At 37.8% G+C, this 16823-nt stretch overlaps 1 protein-coding gene across 10 annotated transcripts in view; it reads left to right on the top strand.

Moving 5' to 3' along the window:
* CTNNA2 (catenin alpha 2) overlaps positions 1 to 16823 on the top strand; it is a 1073854-nt gene that overhangs the window by 224207 nt on the left and 832824 nt on the right. For all 10 annotated transcript variants that reach the window (XM_073897478.1, XM_073897482.1, XM_073897474.1 and 7 more), the window contains one exon: positions 3954 to 4149. In XM_073897478.1, coding sequence (XP_073753579.1) covers positions 3954 to 4149 — 196 coding nt within the window. The remainder of the gene's footprint in view (positions 1 to 3953; positions 4150 to 16823) is intronic.

Genomic DNA, 16823 nt, shown 5'->3' with positions numbered 1-16823 from the left:
GATATGTTTATTCAGCTTGAGACCATTGAATACATCAGATGTTATAAGGCATTGCAGAAAGGTAGGATAAAACTGTTGGTTAATGTTTCCCTAACATTGATAAGTACATTCTTATATTGAGATATCTAAAGAATGCCATTGAATATAAAGATAACAGTAGGATGCAAATAACACATGTAGACAATATGGAGACAAATATGAAGAATAATATATTTTAAGATTATTTTATCCTTTGACAGCCTCTCATTCAGTTAGACAGTAAAACTAGAAGAAACTACTGAATTCTAAAGTTCTAAAGATACAGTATCGGGCACAGGAATAATTTAGCCTTTGGTTTTTCTTGAGCCATATGAATTTAAGGAAGTTATTTTTTCTACCTCTGATGCATCTCTAAGCCTAATTTCTTCATCTATAAAATCCAGAATAGAACCGACATAGATGGGCTTTAACTTTCACACTTTTAAGTGTGAATGTAGGTATCAGTCAAGAAGAATAAAAATATATAACATCAAGGTGAAAATGACAGCTTCAAGTGGGAGAAAAGGAAAATGTGTAATAGAGTGCCGTAGGTTCTTACTGGAGATAGGAGAGTGTGCTCATCTAGCAGGAGAGGGGGACTGAATCTGAGAGTTGCCTAGTTGGTTAGACTAAGAATTCCCAAGAGTGGTTTATCCTTAAAAGGATAACCTCCACTTTCTCATGTACTGTTAGACCTAAACTACTTTTGTTGTTTCCATCCCAAACATGTGATATACTGGCCAAGAAGTGAGCAGCAAGAGTCCTACATATGCACATCCTAAATGACCTTTCTCTAATTTACTAAAAGCCTTTTAACTTTGCAATTGGAAAGGGAAATGAGCTGAATGAAGAGAAATTGTCTTGGCTTTCTTGTTGATTTACTGTATAACTATCTGGAATGCTACTTGTAGAATAATATGGGAAGAAATGACATCTTAACATTTTTGTCTTCCCATCCAAGAATATGGAATGTCTCACAATTATTCAAATTACCTTTTATGGTCTTCATTAAAATTTTTATCTTTTTTTTCATCTATGTTTTGTGTTATGGTTATCTCTGATAATATCAATTTATGGTTATTGTGAATAGGATATTTAAAATTACATTTTTTAAAAGATTTATTTATTTGTGAGAGAGAGAGAGAGAGAGAGAGAGAGAGAGAGAAAGAGAGAGCACGTGTGCAAGTGGGGGTGGGGACCAGAGGGAGAAAATCTTCAAGCCGACTCCCTGCTGAGTGCAGAGCACACCCAGGGCTCCATCCCACCACCAATGAGGTCATGACCTGAGCCGAAACCAAGAGTCAGACACTTAACTGACTAAGCCAACCAGGCGCCCCTAAAACTACATTTATTTACTAGTTAGTGCTGTTGTGTTAGATTTTTTAATTGTTTATCTAGTATTTAGCCACCTTGTTCTTTGCTCTTATGGTAATTCTAATAGTTTGTCTTTGAATTCTTTTGCATTTTATTGATATGGTCATATTCTGTATAGGTAATAGCATAATTTACTGTTTGCCTTTCTAACATTTATATCTTTTTTTAAATCCAATTTGTTGACATTGTCCTCTAATAAAACACTGAATACCAGTGGGGAGGGTTGACAATTATTTCTTTATTCTAAACTGATTAAGACATGAGCATTTATGGACCCCTATCACTTCCCCTCTGTTTTTCTCTTTCATCCTATCATGGTCTTCCACTCATGAGCAAATGAGAGCTTTGACTAAAAGAGGACTGAATTGATTTGCTTCATTTAGATGTAATCACATTTTTTCTTAGGAACTTCCTGTAATATTCCATGGCTTTTTTTTCCATATAAGTAACACTTTATACTAATTTGTTATTATGAGCATACCTAAATTGTTTATACAGTAATGCAGCATGAGATAACAGAAAATTGAAATGTGTTTGCTTTTACAGAAAATGAATGGATGATATAGTCAGTTTGCTATTTTGACAGCTTCACTATCAGCTTCTACTCCCCCAAGTTGTCAATATACCCAAAATTAACAGCTCCTCACCCTCTCTGTTGTTTCTAATTTGAGAAGACTAAAAAAATTAGATCTCAAAACTCAGAATTGCATATAAGATGAGAATAAATGAGATATCAGTGAGAATAAGAGTATTTGCCTCTGATAATTAGCCTAGCATAAATCAAGATTTTTGAAGTGTTTACAGTATTTGCTTAGGGGCCTTTTGAGCTTATTTCCAGGTATTGGCTGTTTGGGGGAGTTGAGGTTCTTAGAAGAGTAGTGTGTTAATGTGTTAGAGTATATCCTTAATAAGGAGAACACTCTTGGGGTGCCTGGGTGGCTCAGACGGTTAAGCGTCTGCCTTTGGCTCAGGTCATGATCCCAGGGTCCTGGGATCGAGCCCCACATCAGGCTCCCTGCTGAGTAGGGAGCCTGCTTCTCCCTCTGTCTGCCTGCCGCTCCCCACTGCTGGTACTCTCTCTCTATCAAATAAATAAAGTATTTTTAAAAAAAGAGAGAGAGAACACTCTTGTCCCTTAGGAAAGTAACTTTTGTGACAGGCTGTCTTTCTTCTGATGGTTGCCTCATTGTGGGTGGAACTGAAAAGACTAATGTGTTATGGGCTACATACACATTTTACAGCTAACCATCGTTATCCGACAGTCTTATTCTTAATGATGGTACCTTCTTTTTTTTTTTTTTTTTGGCTCGTCTTTGTACTTAAATGTCCTTATAGAGTCTTTCTTTGATTCACTGTATCTAATTATTTAGCAACCAAAAGAGAGCTAAGTACGACAGGTCCCAGTGTTACATTCACCACCTCTTAAGTATTGGTTCTGCTTGTATTCATCATCTTAATTCACATTTATTCAATACTTGTTTCCTTCTGGTGTTATCGCTTTCCCTATAAACTGACTGGACTTTAATTGTGACTTTGACTAATCACTTTGTTTGCTTTTGGATTTAGAGTAAAATAGGAGAAACAACAGTATTTGGAACTTTTCTGTGGGCTAGCTTTCTTGATCATCTCCAATAAAATCCTGAGTCTGCTAATCAGGGCAAATGTCAGTGAAAATAATCCACAACACCCACATTCTTATGAAGGCAATAAAAAATATGGAGGCCACAATGACTCGCAACTTTTGCTGAACAGAATATGAAACCGGTTTTTTTCATTCCACTCTCAAACTTCTCACTGGTAGAAAATAAAAGATCAGAAATCTATAGGAGATAAGTTGTTTGAAAGATAATAACAGCTTTGTTAGCAAATTAAATAACTCTAGTTATAGTGCTAAAAGAAGTTTGGCAGTTGAGATGTGTTACAAACTATGATACTTGGAAAAGGAGTGGCAATGAAAACCTAATTTCAAGTCTGGAAATTTTAGCTGGTTAACCAAATGTTGAGACTGAATCATTCGGTTCCCTCAGATCAGATTTACCATTTTGTTTTTATAAGATGAAATCAGAAATAGCAGAGCTCTTCAAAAGTCCTTGGTAAATGACCTGTAAGTAATGGGTATTGATGGCCCACTCTTTATTAACTGTTCTTTCACCTCTGCCCTGACTCTGGGGACTCAGGACTGGGTGTTGGTTCTCCTGAGTCAGTGCTCAGAGGCAATTCCACATTGGTTTTCCTTTTCTTGCCTTCCGGAAGATGGTTACTCCAGTGTGCACTGTTTTATCAGTCTGTGAAAGCACAACCTCCAGTGAACTGGAAACTAAGTTACCGGTGGGTCAGCTCTTCCAACGTATTCACATACTTTTTTTTTTTCTCTCTATGAAATAAATAGCTGTTTATTTATATGCTAACTTGTATAATTCCCCGTTTTCCTTAAGATTAGATTATGGGATGTGCTTTCATGATTTAATAAACAAGGGCTGTTTTAAAATGATGAGATGATACTGTGTTTTTTTCTAGACAGTGGTGCAGATTAGTCTGACAGTTTTTCTTTCATCTTTAAGGTGACGACCCTTGTCAACACAAGCAACAAAGGCCCATCTGGTAAAAAGAAAGGGAGGTCAAAGAAAGCCCATGTACTGGCTGCATCTGTAGAGCAAGCCACTCAAAACTTCCTGGATAAGGGTGAACAGATAGCTAAGGAGAGTCAAGATCTCAAAGAAGAATTGGTCGCTGCGGTAGAGGATGTACGCAAACAAGGTAGGAAGAATAATATTGTTCAAGAGGGATCTATACTGATGTGCAAACAATCAATTTATCTCTAGAACCAATGCATATTTGCTCAAAGAAGTCGTCTTATGTTTTTCCTCAGTATCTGCACTTGTCATTTTTAATATTTGCTGGAATTAGGTGAATAGACAAATAGAGATATTTTTAGTTGTGGTTGTGTAGCTCAGCTATGAAAGCTTTCTGTCTGCTGTTACTTCCAAGTTTTCAAGTTGTTTTCCTCGGTAGATGAACACAGACTCTTGTGTCAAACTGAGGCTCCAGGGAGGACAGGGTGAGAACGCCTCATACTTAGCAGAGTCACTGAACACCCAGGGTTTTAATGAGGAGGGAGGACATGATTGTAAAGCAGTGTAGTAAAATTATTGTTGCTTTGTATGATTTTCAAGTTTATATCTTCAGTTCACAGCTAGTTAGCTCTCTATGGATCAGTTAATTATATAGCTAGCTAGTTAGCTAAAATGTAGTTTTTCAGCATACTTAAAATTTTTAATTGTGGTAAAATACCCATAACATAAAATGTACCATTTTAACCTTTTTTACACTGTATAATTCAGTAGTGTTAGGTATATTGACATTGTTGAGTAGCCAATTTCTAGAACGGTTTCATCTTGTAGTACTGAAACTCTATACCTACAGAACAACAATTCCTCATTTTCCTATTGCCCTAGCCCCTGGCAACCACTCTTCTACTTTTCTATGAATTTCACTACTCTAGATACCTTTTATAAGTGGGATCATATAGTATTTGTGACTGATTTTTTTCACTTAGCTATCTTCATGGTTCATCCATGTTGGAGCATGGGTCAGAATTTCCTTCATTTTTAGGACTGAAAATATTCTAGTATATGTATATACCACATTTTCTTTATCCCTTCATCCCTTGATGGGCATGTGTTTCTTCTACCTTTGGCTATTACCCCCAGCCTGGCCCCCCTACTGTGTTTCCTATCTCAGTAAAAGCCGTCATGTGTATCCAGTTGCGCACTGCAGAAATCTTGATATCGTTCTTGTTATTTTTCTCTCCTTTCAAATACAGTCTATTACAAAGTCCCATAGATTTTTAACTCCAAAATGTCTCTTAAGTGGACCAATTCCTGTCTTATTTATTCAAGGTACCATGTTTTACCTGCCCCTGGGCTTTAGTACATGCTCTCTCCTTTTACATGGTTAAGGATGACTCATCTGCACGTCCCAGCTCAAAGAAAACCTTCCCAGGGAAACCTTTCCTGACACTCCTGTCATACTTTTTCATGGTTTTTTCCATTATCACTTTGCACAGGAGAATTTAATATTTGTGAAGTAACCTGATTGATAACTTTCTACCATGACACACTATAAATTAATAAAGATAAAGACCAGACTGTGTCTCTTTTGCTGATCCATGCTTTGCAGTTCTTAGCAGTCATAAGACTTGAATGAATATTTGTTGAATAAATGAAGCAATAGATGAATAAATGTTCTATACCTTTTCTTCTTACAAACTTACCACTTTTTAAATTCACAGATGGATATTTAGTCCCTGGAAATACCAACCCTCCTTCTTCACCAACAACCATTATTTTTCATGCTGCCATCTTTTTCCCTGTCTTCTCTCCCCTGAAAGTTAATTTCATTTACATTACTCTAATATAAATTGTTATGTAATTTGAAATGTTAAATTTTACATATTTCATCTAATGTGGATGGAGTATATTTGTATATGTGTTTTAACAACATGAAAGCTTCCAAATTTTCAAGTGCTGTTGAAGACTGGTAATCCTTCTGAATTGCAAATGTACCTTGTTTGTTTTAATGCATATGTAGTTTTCTTTTCTTTCTTTTTTAGGGTGAGTGCATACATTTAAGTGCACTATTTTATAAGCTTTGACAAATGAATACACACTGTAAAACCATCACCACACTCAGGATAGTGAACCTATCCCTAGTGAAGAGGGCTTTGATTAGTCCCTGGGATGCTTTCTCAGAGCATTTATCTTTTATGGTGATATATTTTCCCTTATAGTGTTTTCAACAATCTTTCAGCTTTCCCTTATTTTTCCTCACAATTTAATTTTCACACATTCTGTAGAAATTAATATTTCAGTTTTCTCAAAGCTTATATAAGGAATGCTTTTTTTTTTTTTTTTGGACATGATATAAAAACCAACATAGTTCTTAGCCAGCCTGTCCAGGAGATATGAGAGTGAGATTTTTTTTTTATTTTAAAAGATTTTATTTATTCATTTGAGAGAGAGCACAAGCAGAGGGAGAGTGAGCAGGAGAAGCAGGCTCCCTGCTGAGCTGGGAGCCTGACACAGGGCTTGATCCTAGGACCCTGGGATCATGACTTGAGCCAAAGGCAGATGCTCAACCATCTGAGCCACCCTGATGCCCCAAGAGTGAGATTTTTTAAAGATGCTAGTTTAGGACAGCTTACAGAGGTCACTCTTATGGAGGATATTTTAAACTTTCTCTATATTATCCACTTCTTATTATAGAAAAATTATGCGTCAGAAATGATGCCTATGAGTTGACTGTATACAAGTCCCACTAGTGGGGGCGCCTGGGTGGCTGAGCCCCGCATTGGGCTCCCTGCCCTGCGGGGAGTCTGCTTCTTCCTCTCCCTTTGCCTCTCTCTCTCAAATAAATAAATAAAATCTTTTAAAAAAATAAAAAAATAAATAAAAGGTCAACTATCACGTGTCCCTTTTGCTGAACAGTGTCAAATTTAAGGAAACATTGTTATAGTCTGCAAAATAGCAAACATTCTCCGGGCAAAAGTTTTAGAAATTTTCTTTTCCTGGGGAGTCTGGGTGGCTCAGATGGTTAAGCATATGCCTTTGGCTTGGGTCATGATCCCAGCGTCCTGGGATCGAGCCCCATGTCTGGCTCCTGGCTCAGCAGGGAGCCTGCTTCTCCCTCTGCCTCTCCCCCTGCTCGTGCTTTCTTTCTCTCTCTCTCTCTCTGTATCTCTGTGTCTCGAAGAATAAATAAAATCTTTAAAAAAAATTTTTCTTTTCCTGTTTCTCTCATTGTGAAATATCTCTCACTCTCTCTATATAGAGTTCAGATGCCTGTCTATGTGAGAGATGCCTCTTGTGCCTGACAACAGAGTCCTCAGGCTCTCCTTTCTCTTCTGTGCCCCTTCTCAGTTCTTAGTGTATCTCCTTAGCCCATCTGGTTTTGCCCAATTTTCCCATTGGCCCATACCCAGATTTTATTCACAACTGAAAGCCTGGGTTGATTTTCAGAGAGAGATAAGGAGATCAAGGGGAACACCTAAGGATTAGAACAGGACTATTTAGTTATTGGAAACTTTGAAACTTAGTATCTTTCCTTCCATCATGGAAGTCTACTTTCTTACCTGTAAGATGATATTCAGAAATTATGAGAGTGCGGCCATCTAGAAGTAATATCCTCCTATAAAGTGGCCCTAGTATCTGTATATGCTCACTTATCAAATAATGTGTAGTTTAGAACTAAATCTATGAGAGGGGATCTTTTACTATTGAGTTGTTTTTGCTTTTTTAAATCAAATGATCTGAAAGTGTTGCCACTTTCTAAATTATGTTCAGCACAAATCAATGCCAGAAGTTTTAATATTGTACAACTGCATTTTCAGACTTTTAATACAGAACCATTTCTTATTGGGGTTTTTCTGAGATTTTACAGCATCCATGATTATAATCACTGTAATATGGCAAGATTATATATGAAATTATCTATTTATGCCATTATTGTTTCTAGGCTAGACTTAGTGTTATTTGAATTTCTTTATCATTTGAAAAATGTATTATCTCTTTTAAACCTGAGCTGTATGCCAGATTCTTAAAAATGCTCAGTATGAGGGGTGACAATATTTTTACTAAAAGTATATTATTCCAGTAGAAGATTTTCCTGTGCTTTTAAGTTCTAACCTGCAAAAAGAAGTGTGCGAGTACATGTACGATAGAGTTTCTGTTAAAAACAAGTAACAAGGGTGCCTGGGTGGCTCAGTTGGTTAAGCAACTGCCTTCAGCTCAGGTCATGATCCTGGAGTCCCGGGATCGAGTCCCGCATCAGGCTCCCTGCTCAGCAGGGAGTCTGCTTCTCCCTCTGACCCTCTTCCCTCTCGTGCTCTCTATCTCTCATTCTCTCTCTCTCAAATAGATGAATGAAATCTTAAAAAAAAAGAACAAGTAACAAAACTAAATCATCGAAATATGTATTAAAGAAGATAAATCATTGTACTCAAAATTTAGAACTCTGATATTTTAGACTTAGGTATAGATGGGATATTTGGTCAGAGGGGTGTGTGTGTGTGTGTGTGTGTCTGTGTGTCTGTGTGTCTGTGTGTCTGTGTATCCGGGTAACTGTTTTATCATAGCTAAAATAAAGTAATTACATATATGTATATTGTCTTCCTAAATTAAGTTTAAACTTCATCAGGATAGGAACAATGATGTGTATGTGTTTTTTTCTACTCCTAAAGTACTTAGCATGGTTGCTCTAGCACATGGCAGGTGATACTCAGGGGAAGGAGGCTTGCATGTCAGCAAAGCAGGCTTACAAGTCAACAGAGCACCAGATGTTTGGTTAAGATACCTGATTTCTAATGTTACTTTAGCCAAAAGCTACATGATTTAAACTCAATCACTTAACCACTTGAAGCCTCAATTCCTCCAGTTTTCAAATACAGACAGTAATTGTTGCATTTTCCTCACTGGATTGTTTAGCATAATGAAGTCACAAAGAGATTATAAAAACATTAAATGTCATATAGATGTGAGGTATATTTATTAATTACAATTTATCAAAATAATCTGTACTGCCTATGGCAATAGCTCTCTTTCCTATCACTGAGCAGTCCTGGGCCTTCCAGGCAGGATGCTGGAGAGCTGAATCAGCATCTAGTAGTCTCCCAGAAGGGGACCAAGTAGCTCAGTTTGGCTTGGGTTTGGTGGTAGTTGTGTGTGGTCCCAGAAAACTGTGATTTAATAGTTGTGCAGCCAGTGAACCATATGTAGAAAAGCTCCTAATGAGGAACGCAAGGGGAATTATTCCAATAGTGTCTTTATAGTGAAGCTCTGGGCCAAAAACAAAGCTTGGGACAGAGAATGCCAAAACATTTTTAATGTTTACCATCAAGACCTTCCTGGATGGAAACTCTTTCTGAACTATGGACTAATCTGGGTTTCTTAAATCTCAGTGAATATTAATACCTCCTGGGAAGCTTTTGAAACTCTTGATGTTCAGGCCTTCACCCTTATCAATTAAGCTAGAAACTGTGGAGCAGGACCCAGGCATCAAGGTTTTTAAAGTTCCCCAGGTGATTAATCCACTTCTTGTCCATTATCTCCACTTTGATGACTCATCAATTCCTGTTAGTCAGCTAACGTTTCACATTAGGTAGCAGATGGCAGTCACTCATTTTAGAAGGCCTATAAGCTTATAGTATGCATAGAGTTAGAGAGGAGAGATTTACATAGGAGAAACAACCTGATATTCTATGCTAATATGTTGTGGATAGATATATTCTGTGCTAAATGAGGTCTTATAATGCCTGACCTTCTGTAGGCACTCTGAGAATATGCTTTAAGTATATGCTAAGGAACCAGATCTATAGGACAGTTAATATTTAAATTGCTGTTGGAAAAGAAAGGTATGAAGCTGGAATTAGCAAGGAGGAAAGTATGTTTAAACTGAGCATGGATTAAAAATCTGTCAAGGATAGTGTGACAAGCATTTCAGGTTGAAGCAACCTGATTTTTAAAGGCAAAGAGATAAGAATGACGTTGATAATTGGGGGATGGGTAGAAAAGCCTTGATTTGATGAGAAGTTTCATATTCAGGCGTAGTTAGAAATCTGGTAAGATGATAAGAAGGGACCACAGTGGGAAAAGTTTAGGAATTAGGCTGTGTATAGACAACATGATGGAATAAAGATAGGAAGAAAAGAAGGAAGCTAGCTGATTGGCTTCTACCTTTTAAGTGATATTTTAGAGATTATTTTGGCAACTTCATGGAAAGTTGACTAAATCAGAGAAAGATTGGACTCAGATTGCTTATGTGTTGTTGTAATATTGAAGTGAAAACAAAGCAAAAATACTTTGAGGTTCTAGGATTGGTGTGGTGGCAATAAGAAGAGAAATAAGAAACTAGATGTTACAAACATTGTGAAAAAGAATAAAAGATTTGCCATTTGTTGAAAGGAAGAAACAGGAGTCAATATTTATTCTAAATTTTTGGCTTTATACGACTTAATTGGGATATCTAAGTGGTGACAGGGGTGGGGAGAAATGACTGATTTGATTTTAAACATCGATGAATGAGAGGAACTGCCTAGCAGATGGTTAATGCTATGGGAATGGAACTTTGGAGAAACAGAGAAATTTGACATCTTTTGAGGTAATGAATGAAGCTTTTAGAGACAGTCCTTTTTTTTTTTTTTTGAGTACTTGCCAATAGATATATAGAGAAGAATAGAGAGATGTAGGTTTAGTTTTGGATGAAAGGCTCAATTAGGATTACAAGATGGGATAGAAATAGAGGAGAGAGGCATGCCCTGAAATATGACCAGAGAACAAAGATAGTACAGAATCCTGAAATCCAAGGGAATAGACTATTTTGCAAAGGAGACAGTGATCAATTTAGATGCTAGAATGCTGTTGCAATTAGGTCAAATTCTTCTGAGATCATGGAGGATTAATAATGAGAAAATGCCTTGGATTTTGCTAGAAAGGTATCATTAATTTTATTTAAAAGTTCATTTTCAGGAAGCTGAAGGAAAGAGTAGATGGTGAAGTAATGGATCTAGGCAGGAAAGCTCACCATAGTCGTCTTTGGCCATCAGTGCACTATATATATCATTGTACTTTTGCTTCTGCAGATAGTCTGGTACTCAAATGAGGGACCATATGTTATCATGATTTCATGTATCTCTGGAGCCTGGCACATTGTGAGAACTTATGGCATGATTCCAAAGATTGCCACAGTGTGGAAGGAGAAAAATCCAAGAGTGTTTGGAGAAAATATTAAAGACAAGCAAAGAATATGATTTTTGCTTACTTTGCTTATTTTGTTGAGCCCAGATCAGAAGTATCAGAGCATATACCCAGAGAGGGAGCCACTGGTGAGAGCAATTGTAGAGGGAAAAGGCTCAGGTTCGTTGTATGAGATAATGCAGAAGGTACATTTCTTTATCTAGAAAACAGGTAGGAAGGAGGAAAGATGTACCCAACAATGGGTTTTATAGAAAAGATTGAATCAAAGTAAATTGGTTGAAACTATCTCAATTATTTTGAACAAAAGAGGAGGTGATTTTAATGGATCATGTATATCTAATATTTGACCACTGTTGTGGATTTAAAATTAATGTCTGTTACCAGCATCTGTGTGGATCTCTCATATGTTTCTAAGGGATTTATTTATTGAATACCACTGATTGTTACTGCAGTTGAAAAGGCCAATTTATAACAGGCTTAATTGTCTAAGAATTTTTAAATTTAATGTGTTTATTTGGTATGTACTAGCATCTGCTAGCAATGGGATGCTCACATATTGCCTTTATGAATCTTCTTTGATTTGAAATGGATCCAAAAGCTGTGCTTTGAGTGATAGGCAGTCTTCATATTTGTCCAATAAGCAGCTCCATTTAAGAGGTAATGCAGCAGTTGCTTCGCTGCCATCCCATTTTTATAACTCCACACCCTCTTGAGCCATGGATCAGTTGCTTGGGCTTTCTGTCTTCTCAAACAACCTTCTCTGATTGCCCACTCTCCGTCTAGGAAGTTACAACAAATAAAAACAATTAAGACATGACCCAGCCACCAAGATATGCCAGGCCAGGGTACAGACAGACTTGTATATGGCCCTCATCCAACTTTAAGAGAGATCTCATGGAGTGAAGTGACAAGAGGTACAGATAAAAGAGGTAGTTTTCTCATGGAACCATTTTTTACGTCAGAGATGGTCAAACCATTCACTGCTCATACAGGGTTTTGGTTTGTTTGCATACAAGTTCAACTGTTAAGTGATATGGTAATATCAACTAGTTCCATCATTAATTTTTTTACCCAATCAATATTTATTGAGCAACCGGGGCACCTGGGTGGTTCAGTCAGTTAGGCATCTGACTTTGGCTCAGGTCATGATCTTGGGGTCCTGGCATCGAGCCGCACATCAGGCTCCCCACTCAGCAGGGAGTCTGCTTGTCCCTCTGCCCCCCGCCCCCTGCTCATGCTCAGCTCTCTCTCTCTCTCAAATAAATAAATAAAATATTTAAAAAAATATTTATTGAGTAAATGATGAAGAGTGGACTGAGACAGACAGATCAAGACTGAGAAAAAGTATGGTGCCTGGGTGGCTCAGTCGTTAAGCGTCTGCCTTCGTCTCAGGTCATGGTCCCAGGGTCCTGAGATCGAGCCCTGCATCGGGCTCCCTGCTCCGTGGGAAGCCTGCTTCTTCCTCTCCCACTCCTGCTGCTTGTGTTCCTGCTCTCGCTATCTCTGTCTCTGTCAAATAAATAAATAAAATCTTAAAAAAAAAAAAAAAGACTGAGAAAAAGTAGTAGAGGGAGAGAGAAATGTGTCCCTCACATCTCTGAGGAGAGAAACCTTTTGCCTCTTGATGACTTAGACTTTCTCTTTCCTTACCCCCTTTGTTATTGGGGTGTGATGTTGGTGGAATGAGCTGGTCCAACAAAAACTCTAGTTTTTATCAACTCTGTGAACTCTTTAGCTAAGATCTGGTCCAAGGCCATTTCCATGGCCAAGAGGCTCCTACTGTCAGATAGTTCTGTCGGTCATCCTCCACCTGCCCTGTTGATATGTAAAACAACTGTGTGGGGAGGGGTGAGGGAATGTTTTCTCTTGGAGCACTATCCACAGAGGTCAACTCTCTAAGGAGAAGGAGAGCTGGGGTATTGCAAGGATTCTGTTACTCCTCTGCTTGTCCTTTTTCTCAGGACAACTATCTCCCAAATGTCCCTTACTTTATGCCTCTACTCTTGGTGCTCAGAATGTTTGGTCTCTTAGAAATACTGGACTTGCTTTTCTGTGCTGTGTGCTGACTCTTCACTGCTGCTTGACTATCCTTGTATGAGTGGTATGTTACTGTGTTCTAATGTAGCATCCTATTGGTCATGGGGTGAGATTTCACTGCTGTATAGTTGGAGGGCTAGGGGAGTAGGTCTCCACTGAAGGTGTGTACCTTCAGTGGAGACCTACTAATTCTCCTCTTCAGGGAGGAGGAGAATTTCATGACAGAAAATGGAGATTCGAGAGGCAAATCTAGGGAAGAGCAAAAGAAAGAAGAGGAATACTCATTTCTCTCTTTGGATCTTGCTTCCTTGAGCTCGGACTTTGCTGACTGTAGATCCATTGCTTTAAAAAATAGTATTATCAGGATACCTGGGTGGCTCAGTTGGTTAAGTAACTGACTCATGAGTTCAGCTCAGGCCATGATCTCAGGGTTGGGAGATCGAGCCCCATGTCGGGCTCCATGCTGGTCGTGGAGCCTGCTTAAGATTCTCTGTTTCCCTCTCCCTCTCCCTCTGCCTCTCCCCTGGCTCACACACTCTCTCTCTCAATAACAATAATAATAATATCAAGTAATATAATAAAGTGCATGTTTATTAGATGAAGCAAAAGCAGACCTTGAAGTTGGGATGGGAAGTATCTCTTCAGTCTCAGACTTCAGTACAGCTGAGTCATGGACCTGATGATGCTCTGCTGTGTCCATGCACCACTGCTGCTCACTGTCCCTCACACAGCATCTCCTCCCCTTCTTTACAGAGGCATCTTTCACCAGGTGTTTCTCAAAATGAAGTTCACAGACCACTTGTTTCAGAATCACCTGTGTGAGGATGGGTAATGTCTATAAAAATTCAAATTCCTGAGCCTGGCCATAAACCCAGATTCAGTATAGCTGGGGTACCACTAAGAATCTTTATTTCCAGCCAGTACCCCAATCTTATGCTTCCAAAGTTTGCAAATCACTAACAGTCCAAGCTTTATACATCTTCACACACAACACTTTTAATTAGTTTAAGTCTTTTTTTCTTCCAGTGAAAAGGATGTTATCCAGGAATGAAATTAATTTTCAGAAGCTTTAATATCAGAAGTTAAAAAAAATAGAAAAAACCTTAGAGATATATACAATGACAAAAAAATAAAGAGGTTTAATATGAAAAAATCATAAAGAAAAATGCATAAATGTGAAAATGCTGTACAATTTAAGATTCCTCTTAATGCCTATTTTAACATTTGCATTAGTTTTAACTGTTGCATATTTGGTTAAATAAAACATATTCATATGCCAAAGTTTGCACTAGTTGAGGGCCCAGGAACGTCCCATATCAACTTGAGGCCCCATGTACGGCTCTTGTTTCAACATATTAGGAGATAATGACAGATGACTCTTTTCATCTGATCCCTCTTTCTGGAGCTCTTGGCTTTTGAAAATGCCATAATCTTTCAGGAAGAATAATAAAAGCAATAGCTTCCATTGATTGGTTGCCACTCCATTTGTAAGACACTTGGCATATATTCTTTCAATATTATTTTGTTAGTTATTTGAAGTATTATTATCCATATTTTATATAAAATGATATTGATGCTGAAAGATCTCCATGTACATTCATTGACTAGGACAATTAACTCAACAAGTATTTAAGTACTATGTACCTGCCCTATTTTAGGGACTGGGAATATAGTATGCTGAAGAAAGAAAACAGATATTCCATGCCTATGTATCATATGACCTCACTGATATGAGGAATTCTTAATCTCAGGAACAAACTGAGGGTTGCTGGAGTGGTCGGGGGTGGGAGGGATGGGATGGCTGGGTGATAGACATTGGGGAAGATATGTGCTACGGTGAGCGCTGTGAATTGTGCAAGACTGTTGAATCACAGATCTGTACTTCTGAAACAAATAATGCAACATATTTTAAGAAAAAAGAAAAAGAAGAAGATAGCAGGAGAGGAAGAATGAAGGGGAGTAAGTCAGAGGGGGAGACGAACCAAGAGAGATGATGGACTCTGAAAAACAAACTGAGGTTTCTGGAGGGGAGGAGGGTGGGGGGATGGGTTAGCCTGGTGATGGGTATTGAGGAGGGCACATTCTGCATGGAGCACTGGGTGTTATGAACAAACAATGAATCATGGAACAGTACACCAAAACAAATGATGTAATATATGGTGATTAACATAACAATAAAAAAATAAAAAAAAATACTACATTCTGACATAAGACAGACAATAATAAAAAATTAAGCAGGCTGTAGAAGTGTGATTTAAAGATGGAACAACCCAAGGCATGCTGAATGAAAGATAAATTGATAAGTTGAACTTAAAATTAAAAACTTTAGCTCTGTGAAAGACAGCGCTAAAAGAATGAAGACAAGCCATAGACAGGGAGAAAATATTTGTAAGTCACATATCTGTTAAAGGACTTGTATCAAAGATATATCAAGAACTCCTAAAATTCAACAATAAGAAAAGGAATTACTGGATTCAAAAATGGCAGAAGACCTGAATAGACACATCACCAATGAAGATATATAGGTGGCAAATAATCATATGGAAAAAATATTCAGCATCATTTGTCATTAGGGAAGTGAAAATTAAAACGAAGAGATTTTACCGTATACCTATTAGAATCCGTAAAATTCCCTAAGTTGACAATACCAAATGGTGGTGAGGATGAGAAACAAGAACTCTTATTCATTCAGACGCAAAATCATACAGCCACTTTGGAAGACAGTTTGGTAATTATTTTTATAAAACTAAAAATAGAGTTACCATATAACCTATCAATCTCAATGTTTGGTGTTCACCCCACTGTTAGGAAAAATCATGTCTGTACAAAATCACCCAACCTTATTGTATTAAAAACAAATCTCTTATTTTAGAATAATCTTAAATTTACAGAAAATTTACAAAGACAGTACAGAGCATTACCATATACCCTACACCCAGTTTCACCTAATGTCATTATGGTACATTTGTAACAACTAATGAACCAATATTGATACATTATTAATGGAACTGAGCACAATAGTAAAAACAAAAACAAAAAACAACCCCCCCCCCCCAAACGCCATAATAACAAGCCCTTCTGCTGATGTGATTAACGAAAGTGGCAAGAACACAGTGTGGATGCTGAAATATTCTTGTTCTTACACGGACTTGCAAAGAGTGATAAATTATACATCGATATGAATAAAATGTGGAATCTAGTTTAGAAGATTGCCAATCCGGGACTATTTCCTCTAATACCCTTTATTGAGATCCTGACTTGTCAGCCTCAGTAAAATTGTTCTTGCCTTTCACAGAATAGATTTAAAGAGGCTTACAGGACATACAAAACACAGTAAGACAAAAAAAAAGAAATCCATGGAAAAGAAGAAAGAAGGGTAAGGTCAGAGACTAGAGAGAAGCCAGGAAAGTGGCTAATGCACATATAAATCAGTGCCCAAGCATGCTGCGTTGTGTGTACGTGTCCACTCCAGAGCGGGAAGATGGCAGGAGGAGCATTAAGGGGTATGGGGGGCAGTTTTGTAGTGGACCCAGAGCCAAATTCCAACTCTGCAATTATCATGCTGCCTGTGCTGTGTGACTTGGGCAAGTTCCTTATCCTCCATGCATCAGGGTTCACATGAGTTAAGTGGGGCTAATCGCGCAT

This window comes from Callorhinus ursinus, unplaced genomic scaffold (genome assembly GCF_003265705.2).
Source record: "Callorhinus ursinus isolate GAN/ISIS: 27379988/994484 unplaced genomic scaffold, GSC_fseal_2.0 scaffold10, whole genome shotgun sequence".
Taxonomy (NCBI): domain Eukaryota; kingdom Metazoa; phylum Chordata; class Mammalia; order Carnivora; family Otariidae; genus Callorhinus; species Callorhinus ursinus.
This window is presented reverse-complemented; position numbering and strand designations above follow the sequence as displayed.